The sequence below is a fragment of the Tenebrio molitor genome, chromosome 2 (assembly GCF_963966145.1).
Source record: "Tenebrio molitor chromosome 2, icTenMoli1.1, whole genome shotgun sequence".
NCBI lineage: Eukaryota > Metazoa > Arthropoda > Insecta > Coleoptera > Tenebrionidae > Tenebrio > Tenebrio molitor.
The window spans coordinates 23,160,213-23,182,879 of NC_091047.1; the positions used below are offsets into that span (position 1 = coordinate 23,160,213).

The 22,667-nt window shown below is 40.7% G+C and overlaps 1 protein-coding gene and 1 long non-coding RNA gene across 3 annotated transcripts; one reads left to right on the top strand and one right to left on the bottom strand.

Annotated features, from left to right (window-relative positions):
- Positions 1-820: 820 nt before the first annotated feature.
- Positions 821-22,617, bottom strand: puf (ubiquitinyl hydrolase 1 puf). Of its 2 annotated transcripts, none has more exons than XM_069039027.1 (40): positions 22,409-22,617; positions 22,177-22,273; positions 21,646-22,124; positions 21,456-21,590; positions 20,914-21,404; positions 20,682-20,855; positions 20,428-20,614; positions 15,044-15,125; positions 14,822-14,988; positions 14,623-14,770; positions 14,442-14,567; positions 14,215-14,389; positions 13,533-13,682; positions 13,355-13,482; positions 13,053-13,301; positions 12,251-13,001; positions 11,869-12,198; positions 11,528-11,819; positions 11,211-11,365; positions 10,932-11,159; positions 10,212-10,878; positions 9,937-10,163; positions 9,312-9,515; positions 8,919-9,258; positions 8,433-8,653; positions 8,094-8,374; positions 7,917-8,043; positions 7,541-7,867; positions 7,325-7,486; positions 7,097-7,276; positions 6,894-7,040; positions 6,577-6,841; positions 6,230-6,486; positions 5,988-6,178; positions 5,757-5,934; positions 4,326-4,562; positions 4,041-4,275; positions 3,551-3,987; positions 1,522-1,903; positions 821-1,446 (listed from the first exon to the last, which is right to left on the bottom strand). In XM_069039027.1, exons 1-40 carry the CDS (start codon positions 22,449-22,451, stop codon positions 1,205-1,207), a joined length of 9,894 nt encoding a protein of 3,297 aa, XP_068895128.1. In that variant the 5' UTR covers positions 22,452-22,617; the 3' UTR covers positions 821-1,204. The 2 variants fall into 2 exon arrangements, with proteins under 2 accessions (XP_068895128.1, XP_068895127.1); XM_069039026.1 differs by having other exon boundaries at positions 6,894-7,046.
- On the top strand, positions 2,063-3,219 carry LOC138124119 (uncharacterized). The gene is made up of 2 exons (XR_011157007.1): positions 2,063-2,893; positions 2,950-3,219. It is a non-coding gene; the product is annotated as an uncharacterized lncRNA (long non-coding RNA).
- Positions 22,618-22,667: the final 50 nt, after the last annotated feature.

Sequence of the window (22,667 nt, forward strand, 5' to 3'; positions counted from 1 at the left end):
TTAATCAAGATGACCGTGATTTTACTAACATAACGCTCTTCTTTCATAGATTGTTGGTACACCTGTGCTAAAGTCACTAGATATCTAGTGACTTTAATCTGTGCAAGGTTGGTAAAACTGAGATGCGTTTAGGAGGTTGCCTCGTCCCCATTTAAAACAATCGTTTGAATTTTTCCCCCCGCAAAAGTTACTCCTGACGTCATAACAGAGTCTGTCGATCACGCATTAGGTATTCCGGGTGTTCCCTTTCCCTCGCTAGAATAAACTCCACGGAGCTTCTCAATCTTGGGTTCTATTCGATCTGTTGAACACTCAAAATTTTTGGATTGATTTTATGTTTCGATTTACTTTTCCCCCACGCCCCCAAATTTTCAGCGAGGCGTTAGCTGCTTTCCAAGAGGGAGTAATTTACTCCGAACAGTTCTACGCCGAACTGTTCATTGGTTTGTGCCGCTTGGAACGCTGAATTTACTCCTGCACTGTACACTGTCATTAGTGTCATCTGAGTCCGATTCCCGCCGTATATTTGACATTTCTTAACATCCCCACCACAAAAAAACTCCGAGTACCAAAATTTAGGTAGGTACTTCAGGGGGCAGGGGAAGGGTATAACGGAGTAGTTCTGGAGTAGTTCCACAAATTACATGGAACACTTGTTGTACTCCTGGAGTAGTTCGGAACTACTCGCGTAGATACCTGGAAAGCAGCTATTATAGGAGCGCGGAGTTCAAGTGACGACATACGATTTCGAACTCATGGATAACACGAAATCTCTCTCGTCTCGTTTCCGTCTTTGTCGCAGTGTAGGTAAATTAAAACGTTATGTACGGCAACATATAAAAGAGATATTTTATTTAACAGTCTTGTAATGAAAAAGTTTACAGTGAAAATTTAAAAAGCATGAAATAATACAATGAAAGTTGTTTACAAGCATGTTAACGAGGTTATATTAGGTACATGCTTAAATTAGTAGAATTAATTAATCGATTAAATTAAACTTAAGGCGAAAACCCTGCTAATTTCCAACCACAGCGCACGGTCGCTCGATTAAAGCTACAAAATATACAAAAAGAGAAAGTAGAACCATCCAGTTATTGCAAATGCATATCTACAAATGAAAAATTAAAAACACATTCATTTTGAGAAGCAGCTTGTATGTGTGTAAAGAACACTTAGAGTTTGGTCATTACAAAATAAAAAATAATTAAGCCTTTTTATCAACAATGGCGAGTAGTTCGTTCAATATCGAATCCAACAACTTTAGATCTTCCAAGGGACCTTTAACTTTCTCGTCGGCACTGTCGTCACTGCAGGACGTGTGTTGCGTCTCTGAATCACTGTCACTTTTCAAACTTTTACTCGTTTTATCACTAACGTCTTTCGAAGTGCTCGGTTTGTCGTCGGTTGCGGTTTCGGTGCTTTCGTCGGCTGCTTCATCTTTTACTTCTGCAACAGAAAGAATCGTGTCAGTCGCGCACGGTCCCACCCACCTGATGAAAATCAGGCGACCGCACTACAAACCTTTCTTCGGATCGATCTTGGCGATTTCCGCGTGAACTTTGTTCTGCAACTGTTTCAGAGTGTTCCGGAGGAGCGGAGGAGGCACAGCTTCGGGGCTGTTGTAAACCAGCACTAGGGCTCTCAAGTCGCCGGAAAGTCGTTTCGCCACTTTCGTCATTTCCAACGAGCCGACTTGCTCGCTCAGAGCTACTACGGTCGTGTCGATCATCGTCAGGGTCTGTTCGGAGAGAACGTGGGCAGAAACTTTCGGGAAAAATGCCACCAAAAATTCATAAATCACATTCACGGTCAGTGCAGATCTTTCGTCCAGCAACACAGCGTCTATATAATCCACAAAATAATTACAGCTGGTCAACATCGATATATACTTCCGATCTATGTGCTGCAATCATCAATAAATAGTACAGTTTAGTTCGGGTGTTCGCTCCAGACGATCGATCGGTGGTGCGCGTTTAAATCGAACGATTTCTGTTAAAAGTACATCGGAAAATTGCCAAACATCATCTTTACATTTTTATCAATCGCATCTCCTACAGCTGAGCCCCCTACAGTGTGTACACTGAAACCTCTCATCGCGGACACTCTCCTTTCTCCTATTATGAACACTTGCTTGTGCTAAGAAATGCACAACACATTTTGAAAGTCCACAAAGGAACAAAAAACGTTAATTATTGAAATGGAGTGTTTCAGAATGGTGAGCGAGTTTATTTCATTGGTGCTCGTTTACACGACTTTCGACAACGATTTCCTGATGCGTTTTCAGTGGCAATTGATTTTTATAAAGTGTTGCGTAATAGAGTTGACTTCAATTCAGAGAGCGTTTTGACATGTGATTTTAATTTAAGGTTAATTGTATGAACTAAGTTACATCTCCCGTTTGGCTTTTCATAGCCTAACAGTTGCACTCTCCTATGATCGGAAAATGACTTGCCGAACGTCCTGTATGGTAAGATTAAAATAGGTATAAATAACATAAAATAGAAAATTTGCCTTGCGGCAAACTTCACTTCAGTGAGACCTAATCTCATGTCGTTTGTACTGTATAATAAAAAATTACATCAAAGTTAGCTATGAAAAATAAAAGTCGATGTCTTGGCTAAATTTTTCTTTGAAATGTCATCGCTGTCATTTTGTATTTTATTAATCATTAAACGGTAGTATTGTGTGTTTTAGAACATGGTTTTCACTTTAAACCATAAAAACATTATCCTTGAGTCCTATTTTGTGATGTAACAGGTATTTACGTAAAAACTGGACGAATTACGCGAGACGCTGCATCAGGACACATGGAATTTACGGTGGAAGTGGATCTTTTTGTGTTTCACCAGAAAATACGTTTTTGAAAATGCTTTGTAAATAGAGAAATTTTGTGGTAAAACAATGTTTCTCCGTGACGTGCAAATTAATGATTTCATGTGAATCCTTCAGCGCAAGAGGTTGCGAAAAATTTGGATTGAAAAATCTAGTAAATGTTGCTGGTTTTTCGATTTTAGTTATTTATGAAGCTTTTGTCACAGGAGACACTTCTGTTAGTGCGAAGATAAGAGCAACAATTGCCGATCACACCGATAGTGGTAGAGTATTTGGTAAAGATAATTTGGAAACTACAGAAGAAATTGAAGTTGCAAATTACGTTAAGACTGCGTTTTTTCTTTTTCTTAAAAAAAGGCCCAAAGGAAATAAAAAAATATGTTATTTTGTTGTAGTTGTAATAACACTGATAATGATAAACTATTTGTTGTTGTCTAGGTCCGCATGCAGAGGTTTCACCGTACTCATAAAAGGGGTTAAAACGCTCGACTTTATGGGGCATCTGTACCTTGTAAAATAATGTTTTAATTTTTTTCATTATTCGGGATTAACAGAACTTTTCGCAATTTTTCTAAATCAAAACGAAAAAAAGTGAAAACATTCCAACGCAACGATTTGCGAAGTCAGAACCAAGAAACGCTTTACGCTAGTATCGTTTTCGTGGAAATATTTTGATTGCCCTTCGAATTCTCGCTCGACCACCTAACAAGATACTTACTTGAGCTTTGAGAATGTCCAGCCACAATTTCGGGAAATAAGTGGAATGTAAAGGTACAGCCTCGAATCCGACCACTGCACTCAAATTTACTAGATCCTCCGATACCGTATCATTATTGACGGCCAGTCTGAACAACATATCGATGAAATCGTGATAAGGCGTGTAGAACTTGTCCAGAGCTTCGTCGTATTCCGGATCGATACCTCTGTTACACTCGAGTTGATTGTGAGGTACGGTCATCTGCACCATAGGTCTGAGAGGTCGAGCGCCGCCTTTTCCCGCCACCACCGGCAAAGAATGCCCTCGCCTGGGAAAGTAAGGACCCAGGGGAACGGCATCGTGACTGTCTTGAAAGGCCGAATGACAATGCGACAACAGAGGAACTAAAATTTGCATCACTTCGGGGGCCATGATCAACACGAATTCTTTCAAAACATCTTCAAATACAATTAACGTCAGTAAAAAAAAATCATCTGGCAAATTGACGCACCTATACACAACGACCTCATTTCCGGTGGATTGTAAGTGTTCAACAGTGTCGCCAACTTCCTGAGAACTTCCAACCAATCTTTGGTGGCCAACAGAATACCTCTGGCATCTTTGTTGTCTCTGTACGTTCGGACGCACCTAACCAAGTCTTGCATGATGGTCAGGATGTCCATTAGGTCGCCGGACACGTGACAGGCCGTCGCTTCGTGAAGCATGATGTGCAGATTTTGGAAACACTAGACAAATTCGCGTTGGTGCAATTAAAACATCGTCGTCATCCACTTACTTCGAAAACGATTTGTAGACCGCCATTATAAACTACGTAAAGTTTGTCGTCGTTCGATTCTAATAATACTCTAAATGCTGATATTAAAGTCCCCCAACTAGTTCTCCCATCTAAACACTGTAAGTATGTCATCAGTGTCGTGCGTCGGAAACTGCAGATTTCTCTCTGCTCCGCTTCCGTGGCCTCTGGATGTTTCATCACCATAAGCTGCATCAGTTTGAACAGTTCTTCTACTGCCTAAAACACGAAAACCAAATGACAATCAAACATTATGCGTCAGTTTTGTATTCGAATTCTATCGGATGCTTCAATAAAAACTTCATTAAGAGTGTCTTGGCACAAATTATGTTTTTCCCGTATGTTGCAGCTTATGACATCTTGTAGCTGTCACCTGTCAAATTTAACTTCCAATTTGTGATTAAATGTGTTTATTTTTCATTTTGTGTTCTATTTTATTTAAGAATATTCCTGATATCTAATTTTACAGAATAGTTCGTTCAATTGAACAATAGTATATTTCAAACCAAGGTAAGAAAGTGGTTTCTTGCAGACCGCAGGCAAAGATTATAAACCGAGTCGTAGACGAGGTTTGTAAGTGCCTAAGGTCTGCAAGGACACTTTCTTAACAAGGTTTGAATACAATTTTTTTCCCTACCGGCACAACTTTGTTGAAAAAAGTAAAAAAAGATGGTTATATTCGTGATTAAAACGAAAATTTTGAGAATTGAATAGTAGGCTGTGTTATTTGTTTAATTAACTTGTCATCGCATTTGAAGATTTGAGGTTTGTTCGAAAATTTGATATAAACAGGGTAAAGTAATCTACCTACCTAGCTTATCTGTTTATTTTCCAGATTATATGATTGACCTACCAACTTACTTCATTGAATTGGCTTTCATTTATCAATAACTTATTTCACTTTTGACACTTGTATTTTGGTACAGTTTTACCATAAACATTTCATGATTAACTTTCTTACCTTAGCGAGAAAGTTGAATTTTCTCACCTCAAATGAGGTATCCACAGCCTACATTTCTAACCGGTAGGGAGAAAAAGTATTTATCAGAAAGTTTTTAAATACCCCATATCACATTTTTTTTTGTATCTGCTTAACGATAAAAGTAATCAAGAAACGGGGCGTTCTTTTCGTGCAGCTTTTTATTACGTTTTATTAAAATTTTCAACTGACACGTTGTGCGCTTGATTTCCCGTTCAAACTATGTGGGTCACCATGACCCAAATAGCAGAACATTTATAGTGTTTATTAGAAAACAAAAAGAAGATGTTTTGTTATAATAAAATTTAACCACTGTTAAATGAAAATTAAGGATTGATTTGTCATAAAATATCGTGCAGCTTTCGAGTTCATCATGGGTAATCGGTGACCCACGATGCACCCAGTTCGATCAAACGAGTTGGAAAATTTCTCACCTGCGGATACTGTGTGGGATGCGGGGTGATATTCTTAAACGCCCATTGTAAATTCTGATGCTGGGCCAGATGTCGAGTAAAAATCCTCGACTGCTGACACATCATCCTCAACAAGCCGTAGTAGGCCGGCAACATGGCACGATTATACAAAACAATTTCTTGATCGTCGTGATCGGCACTGCAAATCACAATGTAAGTACCTCGTATCGATGTTGATTTTTACACACTCACAGAATATAATTAAACGCGATATTCTTAGTAACGTGAGCATTCTGCAACATTAACTGAACATTCTCGGGACAATCTAGACAGACGTGATTCCAAAACGCCAACAACGCTTGCTTATTATGATACGCCGGTATGGATGGTTCCGACAGTTTCGGATGAAACAAATGCCACAGTTGCAAGAAATACTGACCGAACTGCAAACAATCAAATCAACTTCACCTGTTCACGTCTTAATTCAAAATTACCATCAATTTTTCTGTTCTAGATATGCAACAATACATGAGGAGGGCGAAATACGTTGTCAGTTTCATGGTACCGTGCTGTTGCATGTCTGTGTAATGTTTGGCGGACGAAAGCAGCCTCAACAATCCCGTGTACACTTGATGGAGGACGGCTTGTGCTTCGTTCGTCAACTGAGCCTCCCTCTGCATGCGGTGGGTGGCCCTGAAGCCCTGCCTGAAGGGTGCGCTGGGCACCAAGGACACCAACAAATATCCCGCAGCTAAAACGGATAACATTTTTTGAATTTAATTTTTGGAACGTTTCCGTCGCGATGACAAGCTGAACGGATAAACGCGAACGCTTGGCTCACCATTTCTGACACGTTGGTTGCTGTGAGCGATCAGAAAGTGCTCCAGCCAAGAGTCCATCGAACTCAACACCCACTGATGGACCAACCGATTGCGCGTGACTTGCAAAGCGAGCCAATCGAGTGCCGAATACGGACAACACTCCGCTGCCTCCCATACCTTCTGCAATACCAACTGAGTGAAACACGGCTGCGAGGACGAACCACCTGATCCTTGCGCCGTACTCTCAGTAAGTAGAGTGAGGATTTTGAAAAAGGGTTGGGACGTCTGCAACGACACTCGTTATCCGACGCTACTAACGTTTGTCGCCGATACTCACATCGGAATGTCTCGAGATCGCTTGTGAGATCATGCAAATTATCGATTGGGCCAGTTGGTTGTTGCCGCGACACAAAGAATGGATCAAATTTCGCGTCTGCTGCAAGTTGATGTTGTCCTTGATTTGCTGGTACAAAAACGGAAATCCCTGGAACTTACGAAGTTACGAAAAAAAAATAGATATACATCTTGTGTGCCACTAACTTTTCCCTCAGCAACTGCGCTGTAGTCTTTTTCGCTCAGTTGCAACTTCATGTTTGAATCTCTGCTTTTCTCGACTAACGAAGCTACCAAAGTTATCATCTTGTCAAGAGAGGCCGGTTTGTATTTGTCGTTAGGCAAAGCGACAACTTCCTCTTCTTCTTCGCCCTCGCTGACGTCCACCTAGACGACAATTTCACTTTCACGCGCAAACACAAGCAAGAAACTTACAAAATCGTTTGCTTTCTGGCCTAGATAAAAATGCACCATGGAATTGATCGCGCCGACGGCCAACAGAAACTTAGACTCCTCCTCTCCCATTTTGCTAAACTCATACAAGAAACCAAAATATTCCGTTAAATGTTTTAAGTGCGCTTTCGCCCCGTGCTCCATCTGCAACACGCCATTTTAGTATTTCGCTCCCTTACCACCACGATAAAAACTCACAAGAGACAGCAACGTTTTGATAAATTTCGTTACGCACGAGGCGTTTCCGATTTTCGAAGGTTCGACTGCTTTCTTGTTGTCGTTCAACGAAGATGGAATGTCCCGATCAACTTCTAAATATAAACTAGAATGTGACTGTTTCAAGCGTTGTATCACATGTATGCACAGCCTTTGGAACATTTGTCGCACCATTTGATTCGGACATTTTAATAATACTTGAACGGGCCACCAGGTATCGTTGGCCATGTGCTCTAAGAACCATATGCACGCTTTCTGACAAGCGTTGAACTGTTTCGTTACTAATTCTACCCACTGCACCATGGTCGGCTGGAACAACAATCGTCGTTCAGTCTGCGGTCCGCGACCACCAACTCACCTTCTCTTTGGCATGAATAAAAGTTTCTATAAAAAATGAAGTCGATAGTTGCGCCGCTTTCTGCGTTATATCCGGTTCTATCGGTAAAATCGTTTGAGGTATGTATCCGCAAATTTGCCACATAAAACTACAACAAAAAGTCAAATCCTTCGAACTACCCCAACATTATCGACTCACTTAAAGTAAGTGTGCTCGAAAATATTCTTATCTTGAATGAAATGCATGTTATCCTGCCAGATCCAGTCCTCCAATTCTTTGCTGAGTTCGAAAGTGGCCACCGACGAACTGGTTTGATGGTTGCTCATGTTGCTGTCGCCCGATTCGAAAGTCGTCGACGAACTCTCCGAACTGTCGGACGCCATGATCGGACAACGTTCGTAGAAAAGCATGTAAGCGCTGTTCGTTTTTTCGAAACTGAAATCCATAAACTTGTCCGTAACGCTGTCGTAGGTTTTGCTCTGCAACATATTCCAAGTGTACTTATTTTTAATTCGAGGTGTGACCGGATCTGCCAACCGTCATTTCTCCACCAAAGCACTCGGCCGCTATTTGATTAGGGTCGAAGGGTTTCACTTCAGCGTCGTTGAAGAGAAACCATTTATCCCTAGAACCTGCGGTTCTGTCTTTGATGAAGCTGTAATAGTGACCACCGTCCGCGGTTCCCGTGTGGACGGTGACACCGATCAAGTCGTACTCGTACTGCTCATCCTCGGGATCGTACTGCTTCAGTTTGTCCTCTGCAGAAAATAACATCAATCAAAATTGAGTCGCTAAATGTCTAGTGACTCGAGACATGTGATAAATGTCAAACACGTTCTAAAAAAAATTAAAACCACTCACTAGAAAGTTAACGCGATTAAAGCGGTTCTGAAATTGATAAGGACATAAGAAAAACTTTTAAATAATTTGAGAATAAAATCTTCATGGCTAACAATTACTTGTAAACCGTTGTTCTTTGTCAATAAAATGTTGATCGGTCACGCTTGAATTTGATTGATTTACCTTGATAATGCTGAGGCATCAACTGCTTCTCCACATACCCGGCCATGTTCAGTCTTAACGGAAACGAGAAGTGAGTGTTGACCTTTTCCTTGAGCATAGTCAACATGTTGAACGTGTATCTCATCGTATTGAAGCACAATATGTGCGGCAATTTTTTAAAACAAGCCCTCTTTTCCGCCCTAACTTTCTTCCCGCATTGCGAACACGTATACATGTTATCACCTTCGAGAGTGTCCTTAACTGTAACTTCGTCTAAAGATTCGTAAAGATTTCTCATGTCGGCTACTTGACAGCGAACGGTATAAAATTCTTCTAAAGTACGACTAACGTGATCACAGTCCTGGAAGCGACAAACGTAGGTAAAGAAATTAACGGAATGTGAAGGGAACGTACTAGAGAAACAACGTTGTTGCTAAGTACACCGCAAAATAACTTCTTCACCACAGTTTTTAATGCAGGGGTCATCTCCTCGAGCTTGCTAACTAGATCTATGAAAAACTCGGCCATGTCTTTCTGTTCGGCCGTGTTCAGCGGTTGGTGATCCATGGTGTAGACCTTACAAAAACTCCGAGGGTTGTAAGCCTTTCGCTCGCTCTCCTGCAAGAAATTGTTCCTTTGTTAATATGGTCGGAATGTTATAGATAAAATAGATGTGAATTGGGGACTTGTCGTTAAGTTGGCACTACCACGAAAAGTAACTAGGCGCGCTTACAAGGTATTGGCATTGATGACAGATTTCTCAGTGAAGTACAGTGCAATCATAAATTTTAAGCTACCTTGAGTTTGACAATCCACATCTAAAACGTTTTTACAATAGAATTTTACTTAAAGCTCCAATAAGAAAATTCTATAACTATCTATAATAAATTGTACAAATCTGAATTTCAGCTCTGAAGAAGGTGACAGCATGGCCAGCGAAAGCTCAGCCACCACAAATTTGACGCGGTTAAACCCGAAACCCAACATACCAATGGACAAGGGCCGCGAAAGCCTTCGCAAACTCCAAAATAAGACCTACCATTAAGTAGGCAAACATCCTCTGCAACTCCTTCAAGGTGGGTTCGTGCTTGGAGTGTTCAGTATTGGCCGCGAGAATTGACGCCCTGGCTTGAGGCATCATATAAAGATGTTGCATACACGACGCCATGTAACAAGTGGCTCCTAAGTTGGTCAAACCGACGTAGCCGCACTCGGAACGTCCATCCTCGTGCGGCCAATAATCCCACGGGTAAGGCGAGTGCGGTCCTGCAACCGCCCCCTTAACTTCGGTAAGACAACCACGCGACCGCTTACCTGGTTGATGCTGCTTCAACAGCTTCTCGTGCAAAACGTAATAATTCTGCGGGGCCCCCTTCACCAATTCCACCAACAAATCGTAGGCCGCGGTCCTGGACCTGGGCGACTTACACTTTGGGACGTGCCTCAGCTTGGGACTGGGCAAGGCGAACAAGAACTTGAAAACTTCAACCAGCAACTCCTGCCCTTGCTTGCTGACTTGGAAAGGCGGTCGGTGCTTGATCAGGTTCGTCAAGAGATTGATGATCCCGATGAGGCCGTCGTCGTCGATTGTCCTGTGCCTTGTCTCGATGTACTCTCGGGACAAGAGCGAACGCGCGATCTTGTTGGTCAGCTCGTTGATGTCGATGACGCAGTTCTGTGGGTCTTCGAGACTCTCCTTGACCAAGTCGTCCGGTAAGCTGTCGATCAGACGCGCCACCAGCCAGAAGTAGTCCCGACAGGCCGGTCCGTACGGCTCCTTTCCCTCTTCCGGGGCGGGGATGGCGTCGAATTTCTGCGCCCTCATGGTCTCGGCCTTGTCCAAGTACAGCAACAACTCCGACAGCATCGGAGCCACCAGACTGCTCTCCAACACGTCCCCGCTCGCAGAAACTCCAAGACACAACCTGTATATGGCCGAACACACCTCCCTCCTGACCGCGGGCTCCGGATCCTCCAAAACCTACACGAAAATTGTTGGTCCTTCGAGCCGGATTTCGACACGACCACACTCACCAGCCGCTGCAGCCACACCGAGAAGTTCGGCGATTGAAACAGCGCCTGTCTGGCGTCCTCGCTGCAGTGCAACCACGACACCAGGAACGACATCGCGTAGTGGACCACTTGGGCCCGCCCCCAGAACCCTGTCTTGTACAGGTTCGGGTCCTTCGGTTGAGACGCCTCTTCTAAAATGCTGGTCAGTTGGGGCATCGTGCTTTTCACGTCGATCATCGCCAGCATGGGCTAAAATCGTCCGATTTATACCCAACGAAACGAACCTGCGGTGAAACCTACCTCGTTCAAATTGGGAATCACGATTTTGTCGCTTCGAGACGGCCTCGACTCGGCAGGAAGCGGTTCGACTCCGAGCTGACAAATGATTTTGAGCAAGGAAGCGAGACAGTCCTGTTGCCACTCACTTCCGTTGCCGCCGTCTCTTTGAAGGACCCCTAAATATGAAAACGTAATGTGACTGGTGGGAAGAAGTTACTCGACACTTATTTATTCACGACGCTCCATCTTTTATCTTTACGTTCGATATTTGTGCACTGACAAAGCACCACTCATATCTTTTGTTTATTTACCCTAACTACAGTTTGCACCACACACACCTGACATGAATATATCGAACAAATGGCGGAGTCCTCCGTTGTGGATGAAAGTTCGGCTCCAGGGTTCACGTTCGTTGTCGGATTGTTTGCTCTGGGTGACTTTCGCACTTAGAGATTCAACAATGTACAACGAATACATCAACTTTTGTGCACTGGAAGGATCGAGGAGCTCTGTCAAGGGAGTGTCCAATTGTTTGAAGCCTTGCAACAGCGTCGGACTGGTCGGCAGCAGACTCAAAATGTCCCACACCCGCCTGCTGAGCACTTGGGCTTTTGTGTTGGCGATGTGTCGCTAAAAGAAGTCGGTCATTTTCGATTCACTCAACCGACCGACAACTTACGCCTCCCTTCACTGGAACCTTCATCGAACTCAAAGTGTGCATCAGCGAGAACAACTGCTCGAAGTAGTTAGGTCTCAAGAGCAGAAGAGTCGGTATCGACTCTCTTGGTGGGGGTGGCTGCATCGACGGCAAGTCCAAACACTCTCTCTTCTTCATGTTCTTTGACACTCCGATCGAAATGTAAACCATTTGATTATCCTTAAATCCCATTTCCGCCAGAGTCTTTTCGTCGCAGTCTATGGTGAGCTCTTGGCCTTGAGTGATGAGCCTGATCCAAGTGTCGTTCAGTTTATTCGAATGTCCGCCAGACTCGGAGTCTTGATTCTTCATCTGAAAAGCAGACGCGGTAGAGTTACTCGACTTGCGACACAAAAACAATTACCTGTGCTGGTCCTTCTGCCCACTTGACTATTTCAGCCCTGAGATCTGCCACGTAGTCTGAACTCAGCATGTCGAGATAGCAGCGTTCGGTTGAGCTCCCGGACTGTACGATTAGTCTCAACGGAGTGCCGCAACGATCGGAAGAAGCTGCCGAATGGCTCCCAATTCCGTTACCCTCTAGAGTCCATCTCCTCAAGTGATAAGCGTAGCGTCGCCTGAACGTCTCCAGATGGCTCTTCATCAAAAGCAGAGCTCTCTGGATGCACAACAATGGCGCCTCTTCGGCACCTGTCGTGTTCATCGAAACCAAATCTTCCGTAGCTGCTTTGAGGTGAGTCATACACTGCCACACAAACTGTCCCTCGTTTTGAAGATTCTGACCCATGTAGTAGCTGTTGATGTACTGTATAGCTGCCATGCTGACGTCGGTGTTGTTCGCTCTCAACGCGATTTTCCACATGTGATCCATGCCCACGTTGTAGCTCTCACGGACGGATTCGGTGCCCATATTGATCGTGAGCAGATGGTTAAGACTGCAAAGCTGCTGAAAGAGACTCAGACAGATCATGCTGAACTTCTCGGGTGGCAAACTGGGCAGGTGGTGCATGTAGAGGCGCCTCAAAGCGTCGATTTTGAGGGCGTGTAGTTCCGTGGTTTTGGTTTGGGAGAGCAACCAACTGAACAATTCGTCGGAGCACTCGAGATCGTGAGCCAGACACTCCCACAGAGTGTCCACTTGTTCTATGCTGAGCCTGCAAGTACAAACACGTCTCTGCAAGTCTCTACTCGTTCGTTCTACTCACTTGAAAGTATTGGGAGACACTACGGGAGAGAAGACGGCAGAAAGGAAGTGTAAACGGACTTGCACTTGCATCTGGTGGGTGTAAAGAGGCAAAGATTTCGACGGGTTGGCGGTGTACGTTTTCAAGTTGTTGAAAAAGTGTTTCATCATGTGGTGCTGACGTTCGGCCCAGTGGGTCACGTGGTGCATGTCTATGCCCCTAAACGACGTCAACAGCTTTGGCAGCATCCTCAGTGAAACAACAACAGAGCTAGAATTGCATAAAATTAACGACTGGAGTGGGATACATAAAACAAAACGTACACATTGTTGGCCAGATTATGTAAGCAACCCTCGATGAACTTCATCCGAATCTCTTTGTCGGGGGTGTAGCAGATCAAGTTGCACAAGGTCTTTTCCGCTTCCAGAGCCAATCCTTCGCCCAAATGACACTGAAACGATTTCATTAATTGTGTTCGATTGAAATTGTCCGATCAATTACTATCTTGTCATCTTGTAACAAATCCCACAAGAGTGTGTTTCCAGGTTGGCAAACGTTGTCGGCTTTGAAACAAGCAGATAGTCTTGGATCGACTCTGACGGGGGATTTTTCCGGAGACTGATTCGCTAAAGCGTGAAGGTTCATTTGTGCCTTAAACCACAACAAATTATGTACAAAAATCTGCAAATGTTGTAAAAAACGGAATTAGTGTCAGAAGAATGTCAAAGAAGATGAATCATTTGGGTTTTCTGTCACCTTGTCCCCGATAATTTTTGTATTTTCTTAACCTCAAAATATGGGAAAAATCGAAAAATTAAACGAGAAAATTTGAACTTGATAAAATAGCAACATCAACTAGACAATTACACAAGTTTTATCAACATTTTCAATAGAATCTTTATCACAGTATTACATGAAGAATCATTTCGTTTCGTGTTTTTCCTCAAAGCGTTAATTATTTTAAATCAACAACATAACCTCAAAATGATTTAAAATCCTTTGAAACAGAACTAATCAAATGAATTGATTGTTTATGAGCAAGTGGTAATAATAATAATTTTTTATCTGGTAGTACGCGTAACCACTGTCACCTTAGATGGCGCCACTGCCGAGGCGTTCTTCGATCCGACGATTTTAATTGCGATCGCAGAGACGCCATCCAGTTTAAAACATCGCCACTTACATGTTCGTTGAGTTGTGCCAGTTCTTCCTCGCAGACCGAATCCTCTCCGTCGAAGTCGGCCATGTTCTTCTCCGACTTGTTGCTCATCCTCGACGAATAGCTCCCGTCGGCGTCGCCCTCGACTTCAGCCTCCTCCCCGCTCAGCATTTCCAAAATATGACTGAAAAAATTCAAACTGTAATAAATTCATTAGAGCGAAACTCTATGAACCTAAACCGATGACATACCCGCCTCGAGAGTGTAACGCGAGAAAATTTGTACATGCCGCCTCGTGGCTTTCCAGCGTGACCGAATCCTTGCCCAGCTCGCTGCAGGAAGAGCTCTCGTCCAGGTAGTCCGACGGTTTGAGATTTCTGCAAGCAAGGGTATTTTAACGGACGTGTCAACAGCTTAAAGCCGAGTACCTACGTTTCGACCAGACCGGTCATCTGAGCCGGGAGGACTAGGGCGGCGGCGGTGACTCCTTTCAGGGCCGCCTTCATCTCGGAGTCGCTGTCCACCTCGACCTCGCTCAATGCCTCGATGCCGCTTATCGCCACTACACGTTTATGAACACCTAAATGAATTTACCGAAAGGATAGTAAATGATTCGTTACAGAAACAATACCTTTCTGTCTCTTCACTCTGGTTTTCCGCAGCATCTTTCGACGTTTCCTGAATTTGGCCGGCACCTCTTCGACGTCAGCTTCGTCCTGGGAACTGCTCGAGCCGATGGTCTCTATTCCTTCCGGCAGGACGTTCAATGTCGATAGTAGTTTTTTTCGAACCGAAGACCTGTTTCGATCAACAAAGTATGTCACACGTTTACGTCTCTAATTTGTTAACGTACATTTGCCGCTTATCTATTTTTCCTTTGGAAACCACAGAACACCTTTTCGTTTTTTCCGTCGTGGGTGTTTTGATCGGGATACCTACGACAAAAATTTCTCTATTAAAACAAACAATTGCATGTAAGAATTACAATACTATTCGTAAAAATTTATTGCTTTTATAAAAATATGTCATTTTAATTTAACGGTTTCAACCAAAGGTTTTGACACTAGTTTTAGCATTCACACACTCTCCTTGATTAGAACAAGACTACCTTTTTAATCACAAAAAAATAAACACGTATTTCTGAGTTTTACTAATCCGAAGCTATTAATGAAAATATAAAAAAAATGTCTAAAACATTCACCAAATGACCGAGGAAAAATGGATGAGAACGCAAATCTGAGCTTTAAACATGTTAAATTTGCATAAATGTTTTTACTTTAAAAACTACCGAGCGATCATTTAAAAAATAAATCGAGTTTGCTTTGGAGCCTATGCTATAGCATGGGTTGCCATAGGTAACACGCCGACTCGATTTATTTTTTAATTGATCGCACCGTATTTTCAACCAATTTTCGAAATACCGTAAAAGTAACAACATCGGTGCATTTTTCTTTTCGAACTTTGCACTGAAAATTTGCACATTGGCATAAGATTTAATGAAAACCAACTTTTTCCTGTAACTTTTTTCGGCATATTTAATACAAACCTTATTTTCGACTGTAATTACACGATAGGTATTTTTGTCCGGATAAAATTGAATTTTTTTACGACAATTTAATTCATGTATAAAAAATCCCATAAGCCGCGATGCACTTTGACATCGGATAAAGTTAGCCCTAACTTTGCATCTGGATAAAATGTGCTTAAACTTCCATGGCAAACTTTTTCGAACCTGATTATTGTTTGTTGTTATGATAACGAACCAACAATCTTAAACATTGATACAGCTTGTAATAAATTGATGTGCAAAATGGCCAATTCAATTTTTCAAGCAACCAAATTATCGGCATTAAAAAAGATGTTAAATTTGGTATACTTACAGAAAGTTACGTGATAACTCTTATTTTTTAGACGATCAGCGACGACTGCCCCGAGTGAAAAAATAAAGAAAGATTTCTCTTGTGTACAAACTTTTTAGTGAGCACTGCATACATAAATAGATAAATCTTTAAATTAAAGTGAAAATTATTCGAAACTGTAATACATGTGGTTTTATTTTTATCGGAGGTCTCTTAAGATTCCTTTTTAGTTTCGTTTAAAGTTTTTGGAAAATAGTTAGGCTTTTAATATTCGATTGTACTTAATTCATTTAATTTTATTCATTGCAGCATACGTAAAATTAATTAAAAACCGACAATTCTCCACAATAAATGTACTTGATAATTTAATTCATGTATAAAAAATCCCATAAGCCGCGATGCATTTGTCACTTTGACATCGGATAAAGTTAGCCCTAACTTTGCATCTGGATAAAATGTGCTTAAACTTCCATGGCAAACTTTTTCGAGCCTGATTATTTATTTATGATAACGAACCAACAATCTTAAATGGCCAATTCAATTTTTCATAATTACCTACCTATTATTATTCATTAAATTATCTCATAGAATTAGGCTCGAGGTTTCTTTTTGGTAAATTGACGACACAAACCACCAGATAAAAAAAACTCGTCCTTCGGACTCGTCTTTTTATCGGGTGGTTTGTGTCGTCAATTTACCAAGCAACCAAATTATCGTAAAAAAAATCAATTTTATCCGGACAAAAAAAAACCTCTCGTGTAATTACAGTCGATAATTTTATAAATTTATTAGAGTACTTTTTATATGTATATTTTACGGATTCCATCGTTCTATTTCATGACGTTTTTTTATTGTCTTATGATTACATGTTATGATACTGTTGACACAGACATAATTGTAACGCTAACGTAATTGTAGTGTAATGTTATTTTTCAGGCTTGCAAACTAATAAATATTACTAATAATAATAACGATCCACAGTTTAGCATTCCTACTATAATTATATTGTGTGAGAAAAATGCGGAAAACCGAGTGAACCACGTCTAAATACTGGCTGTTATTATTAAACATTATGTAAACAATACCTTCCATGCGGCTAAAGCTAAACCAAACACTAAATTTGCGCAACGGTGACACAGAATACGGGATTCCTTTGTTTTGTGATTACGAAATAAATGTACAATTTTAGCACTGGCCTATATAAATAAAAAAATTAAATAAAAAATGCCCACTTCAGTCACACAAGGGTCCTTATTTTTATTACCTCCTTTTTAAATTGTTATCTATTTTTCTCAACGGAAAACCATGAATTCAAAGAAGTGTACCAAACGCTAATGTAACAGTTTGGTACAAATATCCATCACAACTGTTACTTTTTCCCCAGAACTTCGTACTTCATAACCGAACCGACGATTACACAAATAAATAAAACTAGCTACGGACAAAAAAAAACAACCGTTTTGTAACAATAAAAGATGCCGTTTTAATTTATATCTGCTTGTTTTTGCCCATGTTTGTTTCGTCCATTTCTTATGGTCATTTTTATATCATACATAGTGCCAAATTAACATGTTGATGATGCATTTACCTATAAAATGTAAATGGGACGCTGCTGTAAAATGACAAAAATTGAATATTTATCAATTGTTGCTAAGTGCCTAGCCGCCAATGTTAAGTTAAGAACGGACAAGTACTAAAAAAAAAAAACGTATCTCTGCTAGATTAATTGAATCTTGTTGTTTTATATAGATTATGCGTAACATATTATCATGTACATGAATTTTATAATTAAAAATATAATGATTAATTTTACTGACTTGGGGTATTACATGGACTCTATCTCAATTTGGAAAAAAATAAGTGGCTAATTGTAACCCCACGGGGATTTTATTTTTGTTGTATTGAAGTAAATACTGTAAAATTTAAATTCTTTTGTCTTTAGTGGATTTCTTTACGTTGGCGACAAAATAAAATTTTGAAAACGTCAGTCAATTTGGCGGCATTTATTTGTGAAATTAAAAAAATAATGACAAAGCAAACAATCGATGTAGGTAATTTTACACGTTTTCATAAATTTAGGGCCAGTTTACAGAAACGAAATTAAGTTAATCGTAATCAAATGCGGGATTAAGTGAACACGTGATCAAATTGAACCAATCGAAGTTTTGGATTCGTGGGTTAATCGCGCATTAAAATTTAATTCGAATTAAATATTTAATTCTCTCTCTATAAACTGGGCCTTACCGAGAAAAATTGACAAAATATATCATTAGGGGCCAGTTTACAGAAGCGAAATTAAGTTAATCGTAATCAAATGCGAGATTAACTGAACATGTGATCAGATTGAAGACAACAGGATCACTACTTGACTCTGTTTTGCAAACGACAATATTGCTGCAATAAGTCTTGAGAATAAGGGATTGTTTCGAGCAAATCTGTTTAATTTTTACCAAAATAAAAGCACCAACATTATTTAAAAAAAATCCTTGTTCAACTGAATATAAAAAGGTACAAATTTGTACAAAAAAAAATGTTTGGCGTCTTGTTTTAATTAATACCTCCTAACAGGATTATCACAGAATCCTAAAAAACGTGTATACAATGAGAAGGCACCACACATTAAATTTACCACAAAAAATTTTCAAATTATTTTTTACGACTGACCTGTTTTAGCTGACTCATGCTGTATATTCGATTAGTAGTCAAATGCAAAATCCTTTGGTCGTCAATGTCATTTTTTGACAAACTTTGAAATGCTCAATTGTAAGTCGATCTTAACCCTTACATTATTTACTTAACGTTGATGTAATATTATTAATGTCTCTAATTACAAAATTAACCAAATTGTTGAACATTAGAAACTCTTCCTACCCTAACCCGCACTGGCCTTTGTACAGTTAGGGACACGGAATTTCGGGCATAACTTTTCTGTCACTTCAAAAAATTGAGATGTAAACCACTCTTTATTGTCAACGTGACATTCAAAAGTCAAATTTTGAAATTTATTTTCTGTTCACGTCAATCGCATGTCAATCATTGAGGTTCATAATGTAAAGCCTATTTTACATTTTTTGACAGTATATTGACAGTGATGCCCGAAATTCCGAGTCTCTAACTGTACTCTATTTTGTTTATTTAAATATACAACTTTTACTGACATGCAATTCGGCAGCCACAGCAGGCAAAGACCATTTCTCTTCTAATTTAGCAATGGTAGCTTGAATTGGTGTGAGATGTCTCGGCATGTCAATTTTTATTTTTTTTAAGAAACTGTCGATAAAATTATGATATTTCCGCAGGCCCATGTTTTAAAGCATAAATTACAAAGGGAAAAAAATCGTGCACTTTTGGGTGGCCGCGTGTGTATTAATCAAGCCAGAAAAATGAAATATAAAATCGATGTAGTAGCGGCTCCGTGTATACTTTATGTGTAAAAACGATAAACTTTGAATTTGTTTTTCGCAATTTTGGAACGGTCAATTTCAATCAAATTGGTTTCGTTTTGTAGACAATAAGCTAAATTATGAAACAGTGGAGTTAAAAAAAAAACTGACGAAATCCATTTTACGAGCCAAATAGTTTAACACTGGACATAATCAAGCAGGAAAAAATTTCAATTTGAGCCAATAAAACGAAATTCTAAAATAACAATGTCGACCAAAATTTATCCGCTACATCCCAAAACACCATTTTCGTAGTATTTTCTGAATGTATCGGATACAACACCTCTTTAAATGAGCAATAAAATACGTTTCTCCAGACCTTGCCAACTTTCCAGCAGCACACGCTACTCTTGCAAGTTTTTTTAATTTAAACTCGAAACTCAATTTTTGAATACTAGTGCCAAGCAATGTTCATCTTAGGCTAACTAGGCTAAAGGCGTTAAAAAAAAGGACTACCGATTGAAAAGATACATTTATTAGATAAAAAAGGACGTCTCTAAACATTTCGAGATTTGGAAAATGTAACTATTATTCTTCATTACGAAACCACGAACTCTGGAGAAAAGAAAAAAGTGCTCGATTCTCATGAGTCCAGATTTAACACCAACTGCTAAAACGACGACAAGATGCAATAAAAATGCGCCAAGGCAAAAGTGTTCTGTCGCACTTTTGTATCTACTACAAACAACACCAAATATCGATTCGAACAATTGAAAACGCATTTGCTGTTCCTTAAGTAATCGAAATATTTATCAAAAACTGTCAAATAAAAAAAACGCAAATTTTAAAATTCTGTTGTGCGGTTCCGACGAACGATTTTTATAAAAGGGCTTGAAATGTGACGTCAACGATTACGATGCAATTGTAAAAATAAGCGATCGTGAAAAATCGGCGGTGAGTTTCACTTATTGTAACGTATCATTTGGTAACGTTACCGTCAATTTCAGGATCGGTACTGCTCCCGTCGCAATGAACCCGTCCCATCGCCTGTTTCCTTGCCAGTTTGCAGGGGGGCGGTCCCGCGTTGCCCCCATCAATCGGTCCATCATCTTCATCTATTTCCACGCCGTCGATGTCCTCGCTGTCCGACTTGTGACTTTCCGACTGACCAGTGCTTTCGCCCTGACAAAACTCGACATCAAGAACTGACAACTGACAGGGGCGTCAGTCTGACAAAATGTCCACTTACGTGTTCCTCTTCCGAGTTGCTGGGCTCAATGCTGACGCTGTTCTCTGACGAAGTGGCACACTTGTGCAGCGTAATCCCTGCGTTCGACGCCGCCACGTTGATGAGACCCACTTCCGGCACGCCGCCACCTCTCGACCACACCGCCTTGGTCAGAGCCGAGGCAAGATACAACGTCTGACAAATCAAAAAATGAAATCAACAGGACAATTGCATTTATTGCAAACAATATTACTTGTTCTGTGTGATCCTTCGGTTCCAATTTTGTTAACAAACTGTACAAGTGTAAAGTGGGGGACGCTGCCAAGTGCTTGACGAGACCTGGGAGGAGATCGTGAACGGGTTTTGAGCAATGTTTAAGTTGAGCCGCCGCCCATATGATGTCCATGTGTTCGCAAGTTATCCGACCTTCCATCGCCAAGAAGTTCAAGATGATGTGACTCTGTTTTATCACCTCCACGTGCAAGTTCGGGCCGAAAATGTGGGAGATTATGTTGTTGTTGATCAACCAGTCGGCCATGTGTCTCGGAGCTGCTTCTGCTTCAGGTAGGGACTCCCCCACACAAATTTCAGCCAACACGCCGATCTGGTTGTTGATTTGGGTGATTCCCGCTAGGCGCATTGTCAGTGTGCTCGAGGTGAAGTACTTGAAAGCCAGGTCCAGTCCGTCGATGTCGAACGCAACAGGAGTATCTAAAGGATCCTTAATCGCGTTCCACATGAAATCTATCAAGAAATTGTTAAACAATTTTATTTACGAAAAATAGAACTCAGTACCGGCCATGCTCTTGATGGTGGGTGCACGAAGATCTTGATCGGACAATTTGCACATGTAGCGCAAAACGCACGACCGCAGCGGAACCAACATTGAAACCATGCTCTTGTAATTCATCCAAAGCTTCAAATTACCAACTAGAATGAATATAATCACGTAAAAGGAAACAATGCAAAGATGTGGAAGAAGTACCAACTGATATCATGGCATGTGCGGTAGATACTGGCAAGTGTTCAGGCGACAACTGAGTGAAACAAGCGGTCATCGCCAACAATCCCCCCATTTTACAAAACCAACTAACATTTTTTAGGAGATAAATAGGAATTTCTGAATCGTGCAAGTCACAAAATAAATTCAAATTCTGCATCTCCTGTTGGGTAAGCTCATCGAGTTTAGCTTGTATTGTATGCTTGTAAGCTACATACAAGGGAAAGTTTAAAAGAAATACTTTTGACACTAAAATTAACAATTTGTCCCTATCTTGAGTTTCGGTATTATCCTTTTCGTTGTTTGACGGTTCTTTATTTTCTTCTTTGTCCTTTTTTTTGTCTGTACTTGACCCCTTTTCGGCTAGCTGTTTCAACTGGCACACTACCATGTAAATCAGACCTTGGGTGATGTAACTGAATCTTTCCAAGTTTTTGGGGTCCCGATAGCAACACATACATTGCCTGCAACATTGGGATTTGGTTAAACGATCAAAAAGTGTCTTATTAAACGAACCTGGCTGGCCATGTCTGCACATATACGTATATAACATCTATTTCATGCTTATTTAGAGTGGGTTGTTCGCTACTCTCTCTGCAAACTTGCGCTTCATCTACAAAGAATTTTTAAAAATTAAACGAAAACAGTAAAATTGTGAGATGCAATTTGAAGTGGTAAATCGCCAATTTCGGAAGTTTTTCCGAATAATATTGCGACCTTATTCGCGGATTACAGGCTAAATACTTACATGAAACAAGAAGTTGTACGAAATCTGAACATGCATCACACATGTCTGGGCTGTAATAAATAATTTACGGTATACTCATCGCATTTATTCTACTGCAAAATGGCTAAATATGTTTCTTTAAGTTTAATTCTATGTTTTCGATCAGATGGTAATGATTTAACGACAAACATCGGCCATTTTGAAACGTTTTTAGAAGTCAAAATTGACAGCATCATCCATACGCGACAAAATCCATAACGCCAAAGTTTTGCAAAAAAAT

Bases quoted from the DNA above. Each gene is read 5' to 3' on its own strand.
- puf (XM_069039026.1), bottom strand. From the start codon at position 22,451: ATGTGTGATGCATGTTCAGATTTCGTACAACTTCTTGTTTCAT. The intron at 22,274-22,408 runs GTAAGTATTTAG...AATTCTTTGTAG, and splicing joins CGTACAACTTCTTGTTTCAT to ATGAAGCGCAAGTTTGCAGA. The intron at 7,277-7,324 runs GTAAGTTTCTTG...ATTGTCGTCTAG, and splicing joins GCCAGAAAGCAAACGATTTT to GTGGACGTCAGCGAGGGCGA.